Below are 22,204 nucleotides of genomic sequence, written 5' to 3'. Positions count from 1 at the left end.
ATGAACCGCGACGTCTATGTCGAAGAGTACAGCAGGAAAAGCAGCGAGACGAGAGGATCAAACGGCGTCGATCAGAAAAAGCGATCAAAGGCGATCAAAGTAAAAGAGAAAAAATCGATGAGTGCATGTTCCACGAGATTAAACGAAGCGTCCAGCGATGTACAGGTTACCAAAGTACCTATATTGATTGAAAAAATAAAGTCTAATTAATCTGGATAGAAATTGATTAAATATTTACGTCGGCGAATGATGAAATGACCGAAAACAAGATTTAGATCTAACAAACTGTCTCTATTAATTACTCTAGCTAACAACATACCTATACGAGTATAATGTGGAACACGTTTTTTATTCTTTTCATTCAGTTGAACCTAGTCAACCAAATTAAGATCCTGCAACAAAAAATTAAAAATTAATTAAAATTTGATCATTAGATGGCGCCACTTGCGATAAAATTAAAATTAATTAAATTTACAGTTACATAAGCACTACCCAAGCGTATAAATAGTTTTGACTTAAATATTACCATTTAAGTAAGGTAGATAAAATAGAATTAAAGTTTAATTAAGTTAATGAGCCTATGTACACATTAAATTAATCCTTCCGCAAAAGTAAGCGTATGCATTAGAAAGGAAAAGAAATAAACTGTATTGATGTGACATGTGTAAGAATACGCTCCAATTAAAGTCAGCAAACAATTTCATTTGTAATTAAGTTAATCCCACTTCATGAAGTTGTGTCACACACTCTGAAAAAATGTTACAGTTAGAATTGGGGAGAGTGCGAGAGTACGAAGGGTGATGATTATTAAAAATTATCGTTTTTAATTGCTGCCCACAGGATATAACTGAAACAAAGCCCTTAATATTGGATAAATGTATGTGTGGGTGCTGGCAATGCGCAGAAATATTTGTAAATTGTGCTGCGTGGAGTTTGCAACGTGAAACGAATACAAATAGGTACAATAAAATTGCTTGCGTCAAAAAAGTGCAATTATTTCGCTAAATTTGGCGTACAGTGTATCGCTTTTTTTTTCATTTTATAGGTTGGCGGTGAGGGTGGCAAAGCGAGGGTGATGTCTGAATGTAGCGAGAGAGAGTTTCGCAGCGCGCGTGTTTTTCATCATATTGGGTCAATTTGCGCTCCGTTTGCGAAACGTGAGCGTCGTTTGTTGCGAACAGTTTTGCCAAGTGTACAAATCACAATGTGTATAAAAAAACAGACCAAGAGAAATGTAAACGAGCGCAAAAAGAGAAAATAAAATAATACTGGAAAACCATGAGTACCGAAAACCTCAAGTGTTTTGCATCGGTTTAAAATTAGTAACAAGTAACAAGTTGAGTAAAAAAACAGCCTAATGTAATCGAGAACAAATAGACAACAACTATGAGATAGATACCTACGTAGAGAAATCGTGAGTATCACCCGATATATCCTGATTTATAATAACAGGAACCAGGTGGATGTGATCAGACACTCGACGGGTTTGTAGCTATAGTGAGTAAGCTGTAACTATGGACGTCGTACTAATGAGGAGATTTACCTACCCGAGACGACAATTTCTCGACTTTGGGCACATGTGTGTGCACATGTCACGGGCCAATTTCAACATCAATCCACGCCGGCTCAAAATAATGCAAAAATAACGTCAAAATACTCCTTGAAATCATCAAAATCATGAAAATAGCTAAAATTTTATTTTATGGCTAATAATTTGTTACTGAACTTAATAAAAACTAAGATTTTAAAATTAACATTTTTAATATAGCCCCTATTGTGTTTTATGTTTTATTATTATTAAAAGATCTAAAAACACCATTCGTCCCATAATATACACCAAAGATTTGATCCTATCCAATGAGGCGAGCTGCACTGACCTGTTTTTTATTCAAAAACCATAATTATGCATGAAAAAAGTGGAAACGAAATTAATTTCGGTACACACATCCAGTCCGCCGCGCGCTTCATTATGTTTGCTTCGAATTCATTCTTTTTCCCTTTTATTTTATGCGCGCTCCGGGTCGGTGTCGGCGTTATTCACACAAGAGCCGCAGAAAGGCGGCCGCACGAACGCCGCCCGATTTACATACAAATGGCAGTGGCACGGCCATATTAAATAATATAAATATGTCCTAGGTGTCGTAATTTATTAAAAATATTTACATTTTTTTAAATACGAACCGCGTCCGCTGGTAATTAGCGCTTAGTCTACTCGCGTGCAACTTCTTGCAAAGAGTTTAATTCCAACTGGATGAACAATGCACTTAAATTATTAGCACGTTCAATTAGCTGCATCATCACGGATTAATTAAACTGGAGCAGTAAAATTAATTCGCTATAAATTAGTGAGCTATCAACATTTTCACTTCGCGTCTAGTTTAAAAATAACCTGATTGAGTTTGTTTGGGGTTCAAAAATGGGCTGCACCATCAAACGAAAATCGTAAAAGGAGACGTCTTGCTTTAATTCCATTATAGTTGCCTGTATATGCGATTATGATGAAAAGGATCGGCGTAATCCAGTTTTTCAACTCCTTCCACATTTATTCGGGCACCATCTTTATTTGCTCGCTGAGCTTACACCTTTCTTACTCTTGCATTATATTCGTTTAAACCGCTGTATAAACACCAAACACGTAACCATAGAAAAAATTACTGCAAAATATCCGATTGCTTTGCAGCTTTTGTAACATCAACACAAATCCGGATTCATTGCTTTCTCACTTTTGGTATTCAATCCTTTTTTGCTTGCCGCTTCTTCCGGTCGTTATAATAACGTTATTTGTGCGACAGTGCCGCTGGTTTATGTCATTGTGGTGTGTTATTATTGGAGAAAACACAAAACGGAAAAAATACGGAATTAAAGTAAGTTTCGTAGGGTGCAAAGTGTCGAAAAATGTTTAAATGTTTATATGTAAACAGTCGGCAAACATTTGGACATGTTTTCCTTATGCCGAATGCATAAAGCTGAGGCATTTGAGGGCAATAATAATAATGCTGACGCGCTGAATAGCGGGAGACGTATAAGTTTTAGGTGACGATGGCGTGGGTGCTGACGATGAGGACCAGATGTATTTTGTATGGAAAGGATTTTTTGGCTTAGCGGCGTCATGAGCTTTCCGCTCTCGCGATCGTTTTGGGTCGCGTTGACAGCGCGGATATTGAGTTGACATGGGCCAAATTGTCAGGATTATTGGATTTGTATTTTGAGTATTCTCGAATTATTTATGGATACATTTTCGACGGATGCTACTAATAAATTTCACTTTAAATCTTTCATTTGGGATCACATTTCAAATTTTAAAAAGTTATTAAATATAAATTCAAGTTTTTTAATTCTCACGACATTATCACAAAAACTTAAGTATATTTTAATAATCAAACATGCATTTAACCAAATTCACTTGTTATGACATCAGTTGCGATTGTCGGAGAGCCATGTGTTTACCGTCCCCGCATCGATAAGTTTTTCCAGAAGACGTGCGCACGTCTATGAATGAAACCAATGCTTAAAGCGGCACTTGGACGTGTTTCTCGTAAAATACGAAATCGTTTGATGTGCGCCGAAATAAATAACGCGACACACATGCTTATGATAGATACACTGCGCTCGCATGCGGACAAACAGAGCAACACCAAGTATGACATAACCAATAGTGTAATGGTGTTTGAGTTGCATGCGCACACATCAAGATAAACCTGAAACGCACCATCGCTCAGTATTTCGGTTCATTCATTCAGCGATCATCTAAAAATATCATGGTTTATGCACTGGTGGCGGCCGATGCGGATGGAAACAAGGAAGCGTGTGTGTTTGTCGAATGTATGAGTAATTTGTAAATGGGAACATTTCGGGCGCATTCCCGTGAAAAGTGTGCCCGACACGCTGATTGAGGAAAACGCGTGGAAGTGTGACACGGTGACATCGGCGGGCGAAGACGCGAGACTAACGAGAGGAAATAAATGCCACACATTTGTGTAAATAAATAACTGATGTGGTATAATGTGGTGTGTGGGGAAATAAAGGAGTTATGTGTAAAAATTCGTTGGAGCGGACTAGATTTATGAGTATCAGCGCAAGCCAATGTCAATCATTTAACAAGCATAGAGTTGTCATAGAAATTTTATCCAACCTCCCACGCAGCAAATAAATTTAACAACATTTAACAAGTTTTAAACAACAGAAAAAGCATTTTATGCAATTATTATGTTTTTCGTCATATGTAGTGCGAAAAGTAGTGATTTTACGCACTGGTGTGTAAAACTATACTTTTATACACACAATTTATAATTTATTTACTTTTTAATAAATAAATATGCTTACTATGTGTATTTTTTACTTCGCATGTCCAAAAATTGCATACTTTTAAAATTTAAAAAAAAAAAACAATTTTTTTAACTACTGTGTTACTGGTTTGTAAGCACACATTAACCACCACAGTTACAATCAACCCTCAAGCAAATAAATTTGAAACGTCCACGCAATTACACGAAAATATCGAATTACAAGATGGTTACTTATTTCAATGAACGAACGCAATGATGAATGATAAATCCACTCACGAACACGAGTAACAAACTGTGCAGCACAAATCGGCTAATCAAGTTACAACCCACAACCCCAAATCGTGCAACTAGATATATTCCTATTCCTACATACCAACATGTACCCGCTCAATTTGTAAATGTATAGCCATATTGTGCTTTTTTACGATCGTCTTTTCACAATCAGGTATCGAATGCGTAAAACGCATGCGAATTGAATACCTTCTTTTGTATTGAGTTGTTTACTTTCGCAGATCGTAATCCTTGATTAAACCTGTTCTTCGTATGAGAGAATGGACCGTAAAGTCGGCAAGCGAATTATTAATGGTGATTTATTAATGGTGCCGCGGCCGGGTGAAAATCGTATCGAATTACAAACGCATTGCGCTAAGTGCATTCAGTGTAGAGCCGTGGAAACCTATAGAATATAGAATATAACTGTAAATGTGTACTTTGTCGCTTATTCAATTAATGCGCAATTTTCTAAACCCTTTTACCAACAAACCCTTTTGACAAATTGTTGTACCTATAAATGAGAAAATTATCGGGATGACAACTTTTTCACTCTGTTTAAATAAAATATTTAATGTGACATTAAAAAATGTCATTAAATTCGGGTAAAATTTAATACAAAGTAATTTTTATTGATTATTTGTCTGTGATATGATTATAAATGATTTTTTCCTTGCGTTTTAGGTTTGAATAATATTTGCTATTACATTTACACGCGTATTTGCACCATTAACACATTTGAAATGGGGTGGAATTTTAGTGTATGTATGTGTGAGTGTGTAAGCTGACGTCTGAGCAACCCGCCCCAGTTTACTCGACGGTCACATAAAAATATTTAATAAATTATATTTAAACCCTATTGTCGTCAGGCCGCTGGCTTTGCTTTTGCTTTCGCCACACTAACGGTTTACCATTTACACACCTAATGTTGACACATTTTATGAGTGAATTTATATCGGGTGTTTTGCAAATTTTAGCAAACTAAAATGTATGCAACCAAATTTACTCGTAGCATAAAATAAGTTAAGAATATTCAGTTTTAGCTACAAATATTTTTAATTTAAAAGTAATTATTGGCTATTTAAAAAACCAAAATGAATTTTTTTTTGTGTAAAATGACCTTTTGGTTATGTAATGAGCAAAATAATTCCAAATTTATAATTGTGACATCATAAGTTACAAGTTGAAACACAAATAAAAAGCTTGCAACCAAATGTTAGTAAGTTATCTCCGTTTTAATCAGCGTTTAAAGGCAAATAAATTAAAATTACACCGCGTAATATCGCTGCTTTATGGTTGATGCATTTAGCAGCAACGCAATCGGATTGCCTGCGCCGCATCATAAGAAAAAACCGTCAAGCTATAATTTGACCGCCGCAGGTGGAACTGAACTGTCTTCGTCCTTTTGCGCTCCACCTCAACGCGTCTCGTTTAATTCTCACATGTCTTCACGGCTGCGCGGCGCAGGTTTCTCGTTTCCTTAATATGACCAGATAATAAACGTTAATCATGATACGTGCTACCAATACGCCTCTCTTTTCGGTTTTCGGCGCGTTCGTGTGTAATTTACACGCGCGCTAATAACTCACTCCTTCGGCGGCGAGCAAAGCGTTTGCACGATATTTAATTTCAATTCCGGCCTCTATTGTCGACGCACAGCTAACAACGCAATAACAATCGGTGACGATGCACAATTTATTTACTCCGGCAAGCAAGACGCGGCTGAAGAACAATCGCACTGGTCTGACAGGTAAAATAATAGAAAATCAACATCAAAGATCAAAAAATTTGAAGAGAACAAAATCACAAGGGTTGTAATTATGTGTGATTATATTGTGTGTTGCATAAAATATATCCAAGTAAATATAAAACAATAAAAACAAAAATAACGCAATAATTCCTAATTTTCATGCATATTACGATGAATGTTAAATTTTTCGTGGTGTGACGACATTTAAACGTTTCAAATGCACAGAACACAATCAAATTATCACGGGTTATATATCCATCATGTGCTGTTCGTTCGTCTCGCAGTCGTAAACTACTAATGCATTTATTGCGTCGACGCAATAAAACCCATTCTCCACCATTCTGACGACCTACGTCGTTTATCTGTTTCCGTATTCTGCTGTTATTATCTGTGTTAGTTTTCCATTCTTTTCAGCGTTTTACTGCCCATTTTTTTCTTGTTGGAATTTTCATGCACACGCTGTAAATCATGAACAAGTGAGTACTAACTGCACGTAATGTCAAGAATTGAACGTGGAACGCGCTTGGTGGTAAGTTTAAGATGGTGCATTATGGGCAAAGTGAAGAAGAAGCTGCAATTTGCACGCTTTCCAAGCATCTTTGACCAGCATCATGACCATCATGACTACTGACATGCTTCATCATTAACTAAATTGTTCATCGTTCATAAAAACGGTATAATAAGTAATTGTTAACATGGAAAATTTAAATTTTATGCTTTTAATACAAGTAACCGTTTATATACAGTATGTTTCTTATTAAAACTGTATTTGATTTTAATCTATTGTCGTAAATGTCAGTGAGCATTTAATTCCGCAATGATTTATTCAAAACTATTCAATTTTTTTCCTTGCAGCATTGAAAATCTTAATGCGTTAATGTTGGGAACATGTCGCTGTTAATTGTGTCAACACCCTTTGCGATCATCCCTTGTGTCAGAGTGTCACGAAACGTCAGAAACGCATAAAAGGCAGCCGACATCTTTCCCTAAATTTTATGCGTAATCTAAAGGCTCGCCCGATGAATTTTTTAATCTTTCACGTAGGTACCGTCTACATAAACGAAAATGAATTACCCCCAATCGTGGCCAACATGAGGTGGTGCCGTTTATATATAGATATCTACCGCAAACATATGTATCAATGTGTCTCGAAGTGAAAAAAAGGGCGCACACCTTGAGCCGTGCCGAATTCGAAACGCCATAATGTTTAATATTAACACGTAACAACACATTAACGCATTAAAGTATTTTTGATAACTATATCGGGCGACTTGTGCGATGTGCGTGCGAAGGGGCGACGCGGCGTTTACGACTTGCGAATGGCGCACAACGAGGGGTTGATTTGTGTCGTACATCAAAGACATGACACTACTTTTGATAAAAGTTACCACCATGTAGGAATATGCTATGTGAGTGCGAGTCGTTAAAATTAACGCTTTGTATCTCTTAAAGACTGCGACGCGACGAATGTCAACAGTTTTGAACCATTTTGAGCAAGATAAAGGATGGAAAACGTGAGGATGGTCAGCCAGATGTTGACGGGGTTTGAAAAAACGTTTTAAGCATCTAATTGAAGAACAGAATTAAAGCTGCACTAATTTAACATAGCTTTAAACGTTTTAAGTTGTTAAAAGTTTTTAAAGATTAAGAGATTATGTTGTGATGAAGATTAATGAAGTTTTTGAGAAATATCATTAGTATTAAATTTAATATTTGCTTTAGCCAAAGTTTTGTTACTTTATTTTTACATGTAACTGATTTTTGAATTAAAAAATCATATAATACTAAGCAAACATTGTTAACAAATATTACATTAATGTAACACAATTTTTAAACCGACGCCATTTTTGTATTTTCAAACGTAGTTTTCTTAATTTTTAATCAAGTGATTTCCACATTCATCTACTTTAATTGTCTGTTTAGATTTTGACTTTAAAATGATTAGAAAGCCTTTTATCGAAGAAAATTTGCAAAGAGATTAAAAATTATTGTGATTCTATTCCATACGCAAAAACTTCTTATATAATAAATAATGAATGTATAAATTGATAGCCGGCACAGCATGAAAACGTCATAATTCAACAAAGATCCAAGCCTAGAGAGACAAGCCGCCTCATCGCCTAGCTCTATCATTATATTTCTGATAATCATCATTATCATCCTCATTATTGTGTATCAATAACTACTTTGCTTACTGTTGCGGCCGCGTTTTCTGTTCTCTTCGCTGCACATCCGTCGTGTCTAGCACAGGGTGTCAAGAATTAATAACGATTTCTACCTATTAACACTAGATAAATAGAATAGAATAATACCATAGCGATGTTTATAATTGGAGAGCAGGACGTGCAACACGCAAGACAATCTGTATCATCATGCTTAGAAGGATGGCCAAAGAGAATACCAAAAAGGGTGGGCATCAATGCATGAAGAATAAGAACAAAACAATCGGCGTTGCAAGGAGGTGCGGTGTAAAAATGAGGAGGCGTTTTGGTAGGATCGAAAAAAAGGTGTAAACTACTGTAAACTGTGCCAACAAAGCAACTATTCATTGTGGTTAATTGCTAGGAATCTTGGTGTGGAAAAAAATTATGCTTAACGCGCAGATCAAACGTCGATGAGGAAGAAGAAGCAAAGAAATGAAACAAGTAGGAGTACAGTCGCGGTGGATTGGTTGAAGACGGTGGCAGGCTGCAGTTACACGCGGCAAATCAGCCTGTAATTTGATCGCGCTTCGGTAACTCTTCAACTTTGACGGTAAATAATAGATCATTATGTTACATGTTGTTTGAACTAAAAATGCCGACAATCTTTTCATTATAACTACAAAATTTTTGCTTTGCAAAAATTGCTTCTGCAGATCTAATAATTTATTTATGACTATGACAAATTCAAAAATTCGTAGATTATGGAATACCATCCTGTGAATTGTCATAATTATTGCATTCCTTTTTAGAAAAGCCTGAAAATTTGAAATTCGTGACGAATCGATTGGAAACATTCTGAGGCTATCAGAAAGAGAAAATTGCGTGGCCAGAACAGTAGTACTGTACCAAATGTAAAATTTCAAGCTCATTACTTCGAAGGCAATGAGTACAATGGTGAAATACTGATGTACTAACGTCTGAAATCTTTTGACTTTTATTTTTTCATTGTTGTATTCTTTTGGGGTGTCTCCTGCTCATTCTTTCGTAGTTAAACTGTAAACTTTGCATTCTTTGAGTTGTTGGTCTTGTCGGACGCGCAGCGTGAGTCGCTTCCAGGGTACCATCCAGGCTGCTACCGTAGTACCAAGAAAATCTCAAGAAATTTTTAGGAAACACAGTGACAACGACTCCAAGTCAAATATTTGAAAGTTTTTCAGCTTTTGAAAGAGATCGATGTGCGTGTTGTGACTGCCTCGCAGGCACCCCGACTGTTTTTACAACTATTTCGAACATCGTTCGCCATTGTGAAATTCTGATGCATCGACTAAAGTATTAATATGACAGCGACTTATTATATCCACTGTCTGTGCGTCTCCTCAGCAATATATTTGAGTTTTCTGTGTTCGATGTTTGATGTGTGGACTTTTGTTTTCTTGTTCAACAATCATTTGAATATTTCAAAGTTGGCAAGCAGATCCGAATTATACACACAGGTGAAAAATGTTCGATGTCGGCGTCGTGCGCGTAATTATTAGGGAAGGCGCGAGTTGTGGCCGACGCATTCAATTTTACAAACACGTCCACACCGCTTGCCGGCCGTCCCACCTCCAAGTCTTTTCTTCTGGCTGCCGATGCCGGCCGTTGGAAGATTATAGACGAAGGTGCTGTTCGACGGATTAAATTGATATAAAGAAGCAAACAAGAGTCAAAGGCATCTTCCGACTATAATAAATAATACAATATTATACAGATAGATAGAATAGAGTCGCGGCATAATGAGAATAATAGCTGGTGGAATGAATACGATGACAGAACACGAGCTGCAAGCCATCGGACAAATCTTTCAAGAAAGCGTTGCCTCCACTGCCGCGCACGTTGTTATTAAATTCATTAGAAAACTAAACAACGCTTGGATTGTAGCCGCGTATTCTCCATTACAATAGCTCGCCAACCACTAGAAGATGCGGTGAATAGTTGGTTGCAGCCATCCATCAGTGCAGTAACAGTGTTACAATGATATTGTGCGATTCGAAATTCAACTTTGGTGCAGCACATCACTGGTAGTCGTTTCAGAAGTGGTAGATTGCCACTAGAAGCACATCAGTGAGTCAATGAAACCCACTTCAAAATTCTAACCGTTGGATTATAACAAAACTAATAAATATTCAATAATCGAACATTTTATAACCATTATAACTATACCAACTGTTATACTGATTTCGTTTATAAATTCAAACATCTGATTGAATATTATATTACTAATAACAATTGACATTTTACAATTTTGCTCAATTTTACTCACTTTAACGATGTCGATCATTTAAATTGACAATACAATATGAATTATTAAATTTTCTATAATATTTAAATTTAATAAATAAATCTAGCACGTGTTCAGTTGAAATTCTTAGTTTAATTCTTAGACTTGAGTTTTAATCGGTTTAAAAGTGCATCTGCTGTCCCTTGATCCAAGGAGAGTTCATGTTTCATTAATGCGTGCACTGAACAACACAAATGAATTAAAAAATTAGAAATAACGCCATTCCGTTCGTCTATCTGTCCGTCCGGTGGATTCATTCATCTCTATTCAGTTCGGCGACGCACTTTGAACGAGTAATGAGTGTTAATTGTCAGTTTTTCAACTCGTGTTCCACGTCCGATACATCTTCACTTATTCAACTATCCTACTAGAAATCTAATTATACAGTATGTTATAAAAACAATTACAAATATTTCTTAAACTGCTAAAAACTTAAAATGTTTTTAAATATTTTTAAAATATTTGTATTTTTATTAATTGAATAAATAGAAATTAATCATTTGATTCTTTTGTATTTTGTTTTTCGCGGTTATTATTTACTGCGTGGGCTGTAAAGTAAAAAGTTTAACTAGTTACTTAATGCCTATGCGCTTAAATAGATTAATTCGTCGCACGAGTTCCAATTGTTTTACGTCGTGTCTTCATGCCTGCGCTTCGGTGCAGCATATTGCTTGACCCTTTTGTTACTCCACTTCCTTTCGAAACTGCCAGCCTCAAAAAAACAAAGAAGATTAAAGCAATGACTCGTCGCTCGTCCAGCAAAAAAACCCTCTCGGTTCCTGATTGAATAATTGTAGCAATTACAATTACAACGCAATAAAACTTAAAAAATATAAACAGACTACAAATACATTTACTGTGTACAAAACTATAAAATACGCTGAAAGTTAACTTTTTGTGTTTCAAAATTGTTAATTTTAGTGTTAAGTTTTAAATTTATGTCGGAAAGTAGATTGTTTGTATTGTTTATGCGAAACAAGCATGCGATTTAAATTACAGTTCGCGAGATATGTGAAAAAGTAGTGAGAATCGAATTGGTTTTTGAATTGGATTGGAAATAGATTGAAGCTGTAAAATATTACCGATTTTGCATAAATGATGAAACCGTTAACTGTTAACTAGTTAAAGTTAACAAGTTCGCACGCGCAAATGCGAAGAAAATTGACTTGTCAAATTCCCGCGGTGCAAAGCGATACCTTCGATCTTTATGATCAAAAATTACAACTTCATCAAAGCCAAGATGAAATACCATTCGATCTGTGTATATACAATGTGTTACAAGATGATTTAAATTATATCTACTTACATTTTTTGTTTACTAATGTTATATGCGTGTTTGTCATTTGTCAACGCAAAGTTCGAAAAGTAAATCATCTTGCTGCTCCGTTTCTTCTACATTTCATTCGCACTTCGTTACAGTTATGTTGCGAAACGAGATTGGCCTCATTGGCAGAGTTGCACGTCGGAGAGTTGGTGATATGTATACGCTGTGCGTCCGCAGCCAACCCTCGTTGGTTCACGCTGGGAGGGTGCGCGCAAACATTATACGTATAATCAGCGACAACAGCCATCGTCGACGTCGTCGTCGGCGGCGGCGGCGGGCGGGGAATCGTCGTGCTCTAACGAGGGGTGCGCGCGTTCCATGGTTTTGCGGTGCTCTCCTTTCTCAGCATCCAGCGCGCGCAGACATTGTGTCGCAGCGCACATTCGCTGACTCGATAATTACGCAACCCACGCGCCAACCCTCGCACCGAATGTTTCCAGTCGCGCGCGCCGAGGTACGTGACATCCACGTGACACCGAATCTCAACCCGTGCCTCCAATTTGTACGACGGAGCGTTGCAGTTAAACATTGTGCGCAAAGTTGGACCACACCATTACGCCAAATGCTCAACCCTCGACCTCAGTGCCATCACAAAACCTGCTGACATAATTTAATCATTTTATTTTAATGATAAATTTATATTTTTGGGTAAATGTTGAGTTTTTGTTGGCGTAAGTACCTCGCGCATGCGCTTTTCACTATTTAGTGTGTCTTAGGCATTCTAATGCTTGTTTTATAATTCAATCGATTAATAAAGCCTTGTAATTAAACACATAAGAAACAAAGAATATTGGGGAGAGTAAGAGCTTCGCTCATACGCGTATTGTAATTTTAAGGAGTACCTATATGCACTCTAATTCTATTTTTACCTGAATGAAACACCTCAGCGCCGACTGCGATAAAATTGATTACCTGTACAGGTCCTCGGTAGTATAGTGGTCAGTATTCCCGCCTGTCACGCGGGCGACCGGGGTTCGATTCCCCGCCGGGGAGGTCCTTTTTGGTTTTTGTTATCCTTTTTATTTTTTATTGGTAAAATATCAACAATAACACCAATTCAACTATCCACATCTAAGACTGACAGCTGATGATAATTAAAATCACATTGAAGCACACTTCCACGAGTTCCTTTGACTATTGCCGACAAGAATGCTAGTAATCCTAATTATCATTAAAAACCCAATCATAGTTTTCAATTATGAATAATTTAGCGCCATCAGGCAGAGCTAGACGCGTGTCATTCATTGTCACATGCACGCCAGAGTCACAACGCAGAGACTCGCCACCAGTTGGCTAGAATGATTGTAGTAAAGTAGAAGAATATTAGAGTCAATTAAAGCAGCTGTTTAAACATGCATCATGCTTGCACGTAAGTAATTCAATGAGTAATGTGGTGATGATGTGGATCTACTTAGGACGTAATATTGCTGATGAATGAGTTATCGGCACACGCAGTGACGAAGATAACAATTCTGACGTCATTAACTTATTACAGCTTTTAATAAATTCGGAGAAAAGCAGGAATTCTTTTGTAGGTTAGACTAGGTTATGATGGGTGGAGTAGAAAGCGACGTTGCCATTTGGTTGCAGTAGTATCAGTCTGTAAAGTTATTAGTGGCAACACAACCTTTACCTATACTTTTTAATAAACAAAAATGAAAATTTTTAACAAATTTTTATAAATAATAACAATAAATGATAAAAAGCCTCCCCGGCGGGGAATCGAACCCCGGTCGCCCGCGTGACAGGCGGGAATACTGACCACTATACTACCGAGGACCTGTACAGGTAATCAATTTTATCGCAGTCGGCGCTGAGGTGTATCATTCAGGTAAAAATAGAATTAGAGTGCATATAGGTACTCCTTAAAATTACAATAAGCGTATGAGCGACGCCCTTACTATCCCAAACATTCGTCGTTTCTTATGTGTTTAATTGCACGGCTTTATTAATCGATTGAATTATAAAACCATACATTTATAAGGTCTAAACTATCGTTTTCAAACCAAATAAATTACACATTTATTGAAATTTTTAAAGTAATTTAATATGTATTTTATGATGAACAATCAAAGATAAGACTGTGCATGATAGTTAGTTTTATTGAAGAAAAATAAAAGTACGCAAATAATAGGGGAAGGTAGCATAATTTGGACCAGCGCCTAAGTTGGACCACCACGATATCCGCGGACTGTTGAAGTTTATGCAAAAATTGACTGGCCCCTTGTTTTACTCGTATTTATAAACAATTAATGCAACTATTTGGGTTAAAACTTGCCGCTTGCTTTCGTCGTGACAACAACTTCGTGTATCATTGATTATCAAATCTATTATAACGACGTAAGTGCAAGAGCTGTCAAGCCGTTAAAACGTTAGTTTTACCGATTATTATTTTATCATCAGAAAGCTTCTTTATTTATCTATAATTTATAGTATTAATTTTGAGAGGTTATGTTATATTAAGATTGTTGTTGATCATTATATATAAATTCTTCAAGTTGCCCAAGTTGGACCGAAGACAGACACCGGAGTTTTACAGGGAAAACGTATATCATTTTTTCGACCTCCTAGAAAAGCTTGTGGACGAGCTCAAATCTTCGAAATGATCCACTGTATGAAATGCCGCACTTTGGTTTAAACAAAATGTGCTTGTGTTACTGCTAAAACTAAAATTTACTGTTGTGTCAATTGCCGTTAAAAAAGCATGGTCCAATTTAGGAAACCGCGCGGTCCAATTTAGGAAACCGGTTTCTTAATTCGGACCAAAAACACAATTTTTTTAAATTGAAATTTGAGGGGTATAAATATAATTTTTACTTAAACCAAAAATATCATTTTGTTGGTAAGCCTTGTGAGTTACTTTTCCGCTACTTAATTTTTATTGACAGTTTATATGTGGCTCTATAAATCAAAAAATATAAAAATGGTCCAAATATGGCTACTTTCCCCTATGAGATGTTAAAAATTCAGAGTAAAATAATTCACCGATAATTCTCACACGCCACGACTATCATGATTTATCAGTATGTGCCCCAATGTTCGTACACTCACCGATACCAAAAACAACTTCTCCGATGTAAATAAACAAACATTTAATCCAAATAGGTGCTACGTGCATTCTAGCGGCATCTCGATACAAACTATATAACTATACTGTATTTGGTAAGAATTTGTCATAACGACTTAAACCGTGACAATAGAAAATAGTTCGTTTGATTTAAAACAACTGGAAATGTTGCAACAAAATGAAACACAATATGTTCAATAATTTTGTTAAGCAAACTTGGATATAGAGGAACTACCAATTACCTATTTCCTTATCACGCGCTACACGCGCATATAGCGAAAGTACCAAAAGCGCATGCGCGCTGTACTTGTATTTGCAGAGTAATAGTGTTAGAATAGTGTTAACTTCTTATTGTTTTAAGTACATCACACAACATCCGCTGCGTATTTAATTGTAGAAATTAAGAAGGCAAAGATCAATTGATTTTACTCATTCATTCATGCGTGCGTTCATTTGTTCATTCATAATTTCGTCGTTTGTATAAATGGCAACAACACGTCATGTTCATATACACCGACAGTAATTAATAATTTCTTCATTAATCAAATGATACAATTATGTACGAGTAAATATATTACTTAAGTTCACCTGATTAATTGGTAAACATTAATATAAAAATTATTGTTTTCTGGCTTGTAACTTCCCAATAAAATATTTATTTGTTTTGTTTGCAACTGCAAGTAGAATTTACAGATTTTTGTCGCCACAAATGAAAAATATAAATAGACACGTGACTAACAAACAGATGCTCTTGAATCATTCAGTTTCATTCATGAATGCTATGAATCTAATGTGGAGTGTGTGCACTTAATTGTTGTACTTAGTACTTAACACTACTCGGTGTTATTAATATTGGCAGATGTAGAAAGGCTTAGTGACTGCAGCTGTGTGTTTAATTGCATGGATTTGGTTAATAGGAATTATATTGTCATTATGATGCTAACTAATTTAGAATATAACCATAATATCCACTTTTATTACCTTTTCTTTCCAAAAATAAAAATTTTAAACAAAAACAAAGAAATCATTACAATAAACATTAAAAATCCTCCCCGGCGGGGAATCGAACCCCGGTCGCCCGCGTGACAGGCGGGAATACTGGACCACTATACTACCGAGGACTTGCCGAGGAATAATATTTTTTTCAGAATCGACGTTCAGGAGGGCACTTTAGTTGAAATTTTATTTTTTCTACGTCTACCTTTAAAGCGTAACTTTTTCCATGGTGGTACTTTACACACTGACGGCTAAGGCCGTACCTAAAGTACTAAAGTATGCTCGCTACGCTCACTCTTAATCAATCTCGTGACAAAAACTCCCTTTTAGCCACTTGATACTTAATATACTATTAAAAAGTTGTTATTTTATGGACAATACCATTGAATATTATTTTGTACTAGTGCAACAACAGTTTCATTTTGATCTGGATTTCCTGTAAAAAAATTAACACGATAATTGAGCAAGAATAGACCGAACTGCTTGCGCGACAATTGAAAGAAATGTGTGTAAACTTTGTGTGTGCCAGCGAAATGTCGTGTTATCATTAAACCGTCGACGGCTTGCATCGCCCGCAACGGCAATCATCTAATTGAGAATGAATGATAAGTGTCTATACAATGCCATATTATTCGTTCGCATTGTTATAATATACGACGAATGCCCAGCGCGCACACACGGTGACCGCGCTTGATTTCTTCACAATACGCACACGTAATTGCGTCGCACAATTGCATTGTTGACTTTACATTACGATTCCCAGCATCCTGTGCGCGCACCGCACGCACATAACAAAAGACGACGACATGTCGCGGACGTAATACATCTTCGTCGCCGTGCGGTCAGCAGTATCTCTAGATATCTACTAGAGAGGGCTTTTTATTATTGTTTGTATTCGCTGTGTGTGACCACAGACGAATTGACGATGCGTTACACGTTGTTATCTTGTTAACGTTTTATCAGCGCGCTTAAATGCAAAGGAATCTTTTCTAGTGCTATGTGGGGCTATTGTCGCGATTAAGTGGATCATTTAATCCCTGGATTATCCGCCATGAACAATCACGTTATCATAATCATTCACATCGGTATTGTTTGCAGTCACGATAAAAAACTTCAAAACGCTTCCTGTGTGTGTCTTTTGTGTTCATCGAAGGGTGTTTGTCATCAATGTGTCGATAATGTGATAAGAATTGAGAAGTGCGCACGTTCGGCACGTGCCGCGATAAACACTTAATGAAGAACGTGCACGTGCACATATTTTCTAACAATATCAAAAGATTTTTAAATAGTCAAGAATTATTTACTCCTACAATTGAAGACGATTCTTATGAATGGCTTGTCTGATTGTTAATAAATGTGTTGAATATGATCATACAGATCATCATATGCAACTCGCAGTTCAAAAAGTCAATTACCAAATGATCTGATGATAAATATTGACCTCTCACATGCATTCATTCAATTTCCTCGTCTACCTACATTCAATCACCAGCAATTAACCAACCATCTAGCTAATTATCTCTGCAATACACAAGTTGTAACATCTTGTAACGATTCTAACCTCAACTATACTCTAGCAGTCGTCAGCCATGTGCTTAATTAAAGTATTTTTGTGCACAACGCTTTGCACGTCCCACACGGGTCTTAATCGACGCAACTATCACGAGTGGCAAGCGTGTATAAGAAGGAAATAAACAAGCGACAACAAGTATCAACAATGTAAACCGAAATGTTAATAATAATGGAAGTTAAGTGACGAAAAATTAACGTTGGGCGAGCATCAAGCCAGTGAATGAATGTAGCGAAGGAAACAAGCCGTGTAATACTGTAATGAGAACCACACCACGTTCTTGCGTGCTGTTAGAGCGCACTAATTGACCCGCAGGGCAACAAACGGTCTCTGCGAGAGCGCAAAGCGCAGAATGAAAAAACAACAGCGTAATGATGGATACACCTACGTTCAATCAAAAGTTATTAAACGCAAGCCGTACGTATTAAAACGCTTTACACAAAATGTTACAAGCAAAATAATTTTTTTAAAGAAAATTTAAAAATAAATATGTAATAATTAATTATATAAAGTTATTCAATTCAATTATATCTTTTGAATGATAGTAACAGTAAATTTTGTATGCGGTAACATCTTTCCTGACCTTGATAAACATCAGAAACTTCTGCAATATTAGAAATTAATTTATAACGGCAATTAACCAATAAGAATGAGATGTTTGGGTGCGAAACCTTGAAAGTCAATACCAACCGATGATGGTGTTTATACACAACAAATAAAACATACAATGCAATATTTTGTTATTGCACTGTTGACGGAAAAGTTTACTTTGCGGCATTGGATTTTATTTGAAATATCGAACCGTGGCGCAGTATAAATTCGACCGACAATGCGCAATAGTCGTAATAAAATTTGGTTTTGAGTTATTTCTGAAATACCTAACGCGAGAAGGTTAAGATTTACAGCTTTCGTAGGTTTGACTTCAAGTGTAGAAGGCAACATTTGAATAAACAGCCCTAGCATCGAAAATATTCGAAATACACCGGCAATAAAGCAATAAAACAAACACATTGAATACGAAGGCGAAGGTTTTTCGGCGAACACTTTTCAGAAATGGGAAACCAGCAAGCAACCAACAAACCAATCTTTATGATGGTGATTCGAGGGCGCACCACGACACCACATAGAATTAACAACGTGCTAGAGTCGAGGAAGGAAGTATCTTTTACGTTTTCAACATTTTCCAAATCGTAAACGTGCAGGGATGCTTCAAAACCAACATTACTTGGTTTTAGATTTTAGACTAACCAAAGATGGCGTTTATACCAGCAATAAAACGCAATATAATGTGGATACACATAACCTCAAAGTCAACTTCCACGTCCACAACGTCCCCCAAGAGTTAACTGATTTGTGACTGCGTTTTACAGCTGTTTGCTTATAATAAAATTACGAATATGTCGTAAAATGTAATCTATCAAAATATCTTGATCAATTGAATTATTTTCACATAAAAATTACAAAATTTCCCATCCGTTTCGTGGAATAGTTAAACAGTTCATCCCGAAGCACGCATTATCAATCAAAGCCGACTTTCATGTGAGGCGCGGCGCAATTGAAACATCGCTTTTTCACTTCAATCAAAATAAACACCGCGGGCTCGAAACGAAACATTCGAGGCATCGTTTTTTGTACACTGAAAAGCGAGCAAAGCAAGAAGGAAAAAAACGGGACGTATTTGTGTATATTATGGAACATCAGACGGCTTTTGTTTAATGTTGTTTGAAGTGGTTGTTAATATATCAAAGTAAAGGAGAAGACTTGAAAGATCACAACATTTAACAGATCAGGCGCGGCGGCGGCTCCCAAAAGAGAAATCAATGTATACTTTGTGCTTCAAAGATGAATAATTTACAAATATTTAGAAAAAAGTTCGATTTTTTTCTTTTACTTTTTTTGATATCTGAAATGTTTTATAGGGTTGAGTAATTACAACTGTTATTATTTTTAATAATCATAATGTCCATTATGGAACACCATGGAACTTAATATATTTAATATTCTTTGTCTTTCATCAGTCAATATAAATAATCTTTTTTATACAAATTTACATAAAACATTTTATATACACAATATTTACAGATATAAATTAAATTGCAGTACTAGATTTGTCGAGATCACATTTTGGTATAGTATAGTATTCAAGCCTGAAAGACCATTGTTTTTCTTATTGCCTTGTGATAACACTCAGCGGTTTAAACAATTCAGGAGTTGGTCTTGGTTCAGGACTACTACTGCAACTGCTCGGTGATAACGCAACGGGTTGTGGGCTGAACTGCATTGGCATACTCATAGGTTGAGGAATTCTCAAACCTGGATACAATTCATAAGGTGATCTCATCATGTGGATGCCTTCCATGGTAGGTTGAAGACGTTGTTCAATCGAAGGTGCAAATCCAGGAAACATTTGTGGTTTTGGCAGCATGTAGGGGTTGTACCTTTGGTACATAGACGCCAATAGAGCTGGGTTGTGATAGAGACCCATCAAAGCTGGATTGTATCCTGGGAATGCTGTTGGTGGTGGTGCGTATGGTGATGGTTGTACTCCAAGCATAGAACGTTTGAAAGCAGCAAGACGAGATCGTGAAGCGGCTGTGGTGCGACGGCGGAGTTTACCAGTTGTACCTCCGATGAAGACATCATCAGCGCTTTGGTCCAACATCCAGTAGTTACCCTTTCCGGGGTCGTCGTAATGGCGTGGCACTTTGACGAAGCACTTGTTCAAACTTAGATTGTGGCGGATGGAGTTCTGCCATCCCTGTTTGTTTTCTCTGTAGTATGGGAAGTTCCTCATGATGTATTCGTAGATGCCGTTGAGGGTGAGTCGTTTTTCGGGACTGTTGCGGATTGCCATCATGATCAAAGCGTTGTAACTGTATGGTGGCTTCTCTTTGGATTTTTTATCTTTATCTTCAGACTTTTCATCATCGGAACTTTTGCTGCAGTCCAATGGTGGTGTTGAAGAGGTGACATCCAAGTCACTATCGCAGCTAAGGTCGGAGACAGGTGATGGTATATCAACACGGATGTCATCTTGTACACTTTCCGGAATCAGCGAGCTGATCGAGAACGAATGTTTGAGCGGTGTCGAAGTCATGGTTAATGAAATGTGTTCTTCCTTCTTCACCATATTTCACTCAACTGAGGTATGCGTATCACTTTGTATAAATCTCTAGCGCTGAACTGAGCACACACCTATTCGGTTGGCAGCTCGTAACTGACCTCAACTGAAAGTGGTGGGCATATTTATACCCAGATGGGGGAACTGCACTAGCGCTGAGTCCTCCAATAGCAAAGCATTGTACACCCCACATTGGACCGCCTTGTTGATGGTGGGGCGCGACGCGTTTTCATTTGTTTTGTGTAAATGTTGTTACTACCATCGAGCAAACAAGCGCCTTCGTTATGGTAGCTGGTAGCTGCTATTGTTCCGCGTTCATACAACACGTTGTAGAAATGTATTTTTGAAACATCACGAAATCAAATAAGGGGATGATTTTTTCTTTGCGTAGTGTCCAATGCAGAGAGAGGGCGCAGATGTTACAGCGTGTACAAACACAAGAACAAAATGCATCAACAATACAAGCATTCAGAATTGAATATTCAAAAATAGTAACAAGAAAAAATGAAAAGAATTCAATAAAATGAAAAATCTAACAATACAAGTCAATGGGAGCAATTTAATTTTAAAAGGAGTTTCATCGCCCACATTTTAAAATTCTGCCACCCAAACTATTTATGATGAATTATTTTGATCAGAATTTAAGTGATTGATGAATACGTAAACGTGTGAAATCTGCAACTCAAGTGCTCACTGCTGGAAATCCAATATTTTACATTTCTTCGAACTGTTTACATATTCTAATCCACAGGTAGTTTAACAACTGATGGTAAATCCAACGTAATCCTTATTAAATGCATCGGTTCAAACAAAAACACCGCGTTTCTCCTTGGGGGGTAAAAATCTCTTATCATAAATGTTAAAAATGTTTTCATTTAAATTATTGCTTCACTAGTTAATTTTTTCTAAACAGGAAATAAACAATATAAATATTTCCGAAATAACCATAAAGTGTTCAATAAATTACGCTAATATAAATCAATAAACTGAAGATGTAAAAATACTGCTTATGTTGCGATAATATGATGTGTGATATCACTGCGTGAAATTTGATATCAAAGCATCGCAGGCAGTCAATAAAACTGCCCCCGAGGGGTATGATTATACGTGTAACTTGAATATTATTATATCTATTCGTGTATACTTCTATATTGGGTACGCATCTTGTAGATCGTAAATTCAACTGCGTTGCATGCGTAACAAGCGCTAAGAATTCCGAACGGTAGCACGCCGATAAAAATTAAATGCGGCGTTGGACGTAGAATTGGCCGTAAATTTTGAAGTATTAAGTATCAAATGCTAACAAATAATGAACCAATTTGGAATGTTTCAAATCAACTTCTAGTGGTAGTCTAA

The 22,204-nt window shown here is 36.7% G+C and overlaps 1 protein-coding gene and 3 non-coding genes across 4 annotated transcripts; 1 reads left to right on the top strand and 3 right to left on the bottom strand.

Annotated features, from left to right (window-relative positions):
* The first annotated feature begins 13,015 nt into the window (after nucleotides 1-13,015).
* Nucleotides 13,016-13,087, top strand: TRNAD-GUC (transfer RNA aspartic acid (anticodon GUC)). Its single transcript has one exon. It is a non-coding gene; the product is annotated as a tRNA-Asp (tRNA).
* Nucleotides 13,088-13,801: 714 nt separating this feature from the next.
* Nucleotides 13,802-13,873, bottom strand: TRNAD-GUC (transfer RNA aspartic acid (anticodon GUC)). The gene has a single exon. It is a non-coding gene; the product is annotated as a tRNA-Asp (tRNA).
* Nucleotides 13,874-16,209: 2,336 nt separating this feature from the next.
* Nucleotides 16,210-16,282, bottom strand: TRNAD-GUC (transfer RNA aspartic acid (anticodon GUC)). The gene has a single exon. It is a non-coding gene; the product is annotated as a tRNA-Asp (tRNA).
* Nucleotides 16,283-19,665: 3,383 nt separating this feature from the next.
* Nucleotides 19,666-20,934, bottom strand: LOC135791850 (fork head domain transcription factor slp2-like). The gene has a single exon (XM_065302408.1). The coding sequence runs from the start codon at nucleotides 20,855-20,857 to the stop codon at nucleotides 19,895-19,897; it is 963 nt and encodes a 320-aa protein (XP_065158480.1). The 5' UTR covers nucleotides 20,858-20,934; the 3' UTR covers nucleotides 19,666-19,894.
* Nucleotides 20,935-22,204: the final 1,270 nt, after the last annotated feature.

This window comes from Atheta coriaria, unplaced genomic scaffold, assembly GCF_025399875.1.
Source record: "Atheta coriaria isolate IRGN ID8LTWV9N9 unplaced genomic scaffold, Caltech_Dcor_3.1 hic_scaffold_5_pilon, whole genome shotgun sequence".
NCBI classification, from domain to species: domain Eukaryota; kingdom Metazoa; phylum Arthropoda; class Insecta; order Coleoptera; family Staphylinidae; genus Dalotia; species Dalotia coriaria.
Note: the sequence above shows the minus strand (reverse complement) of the source record. Positions and strands in the feature narration are given on the sequence as shown.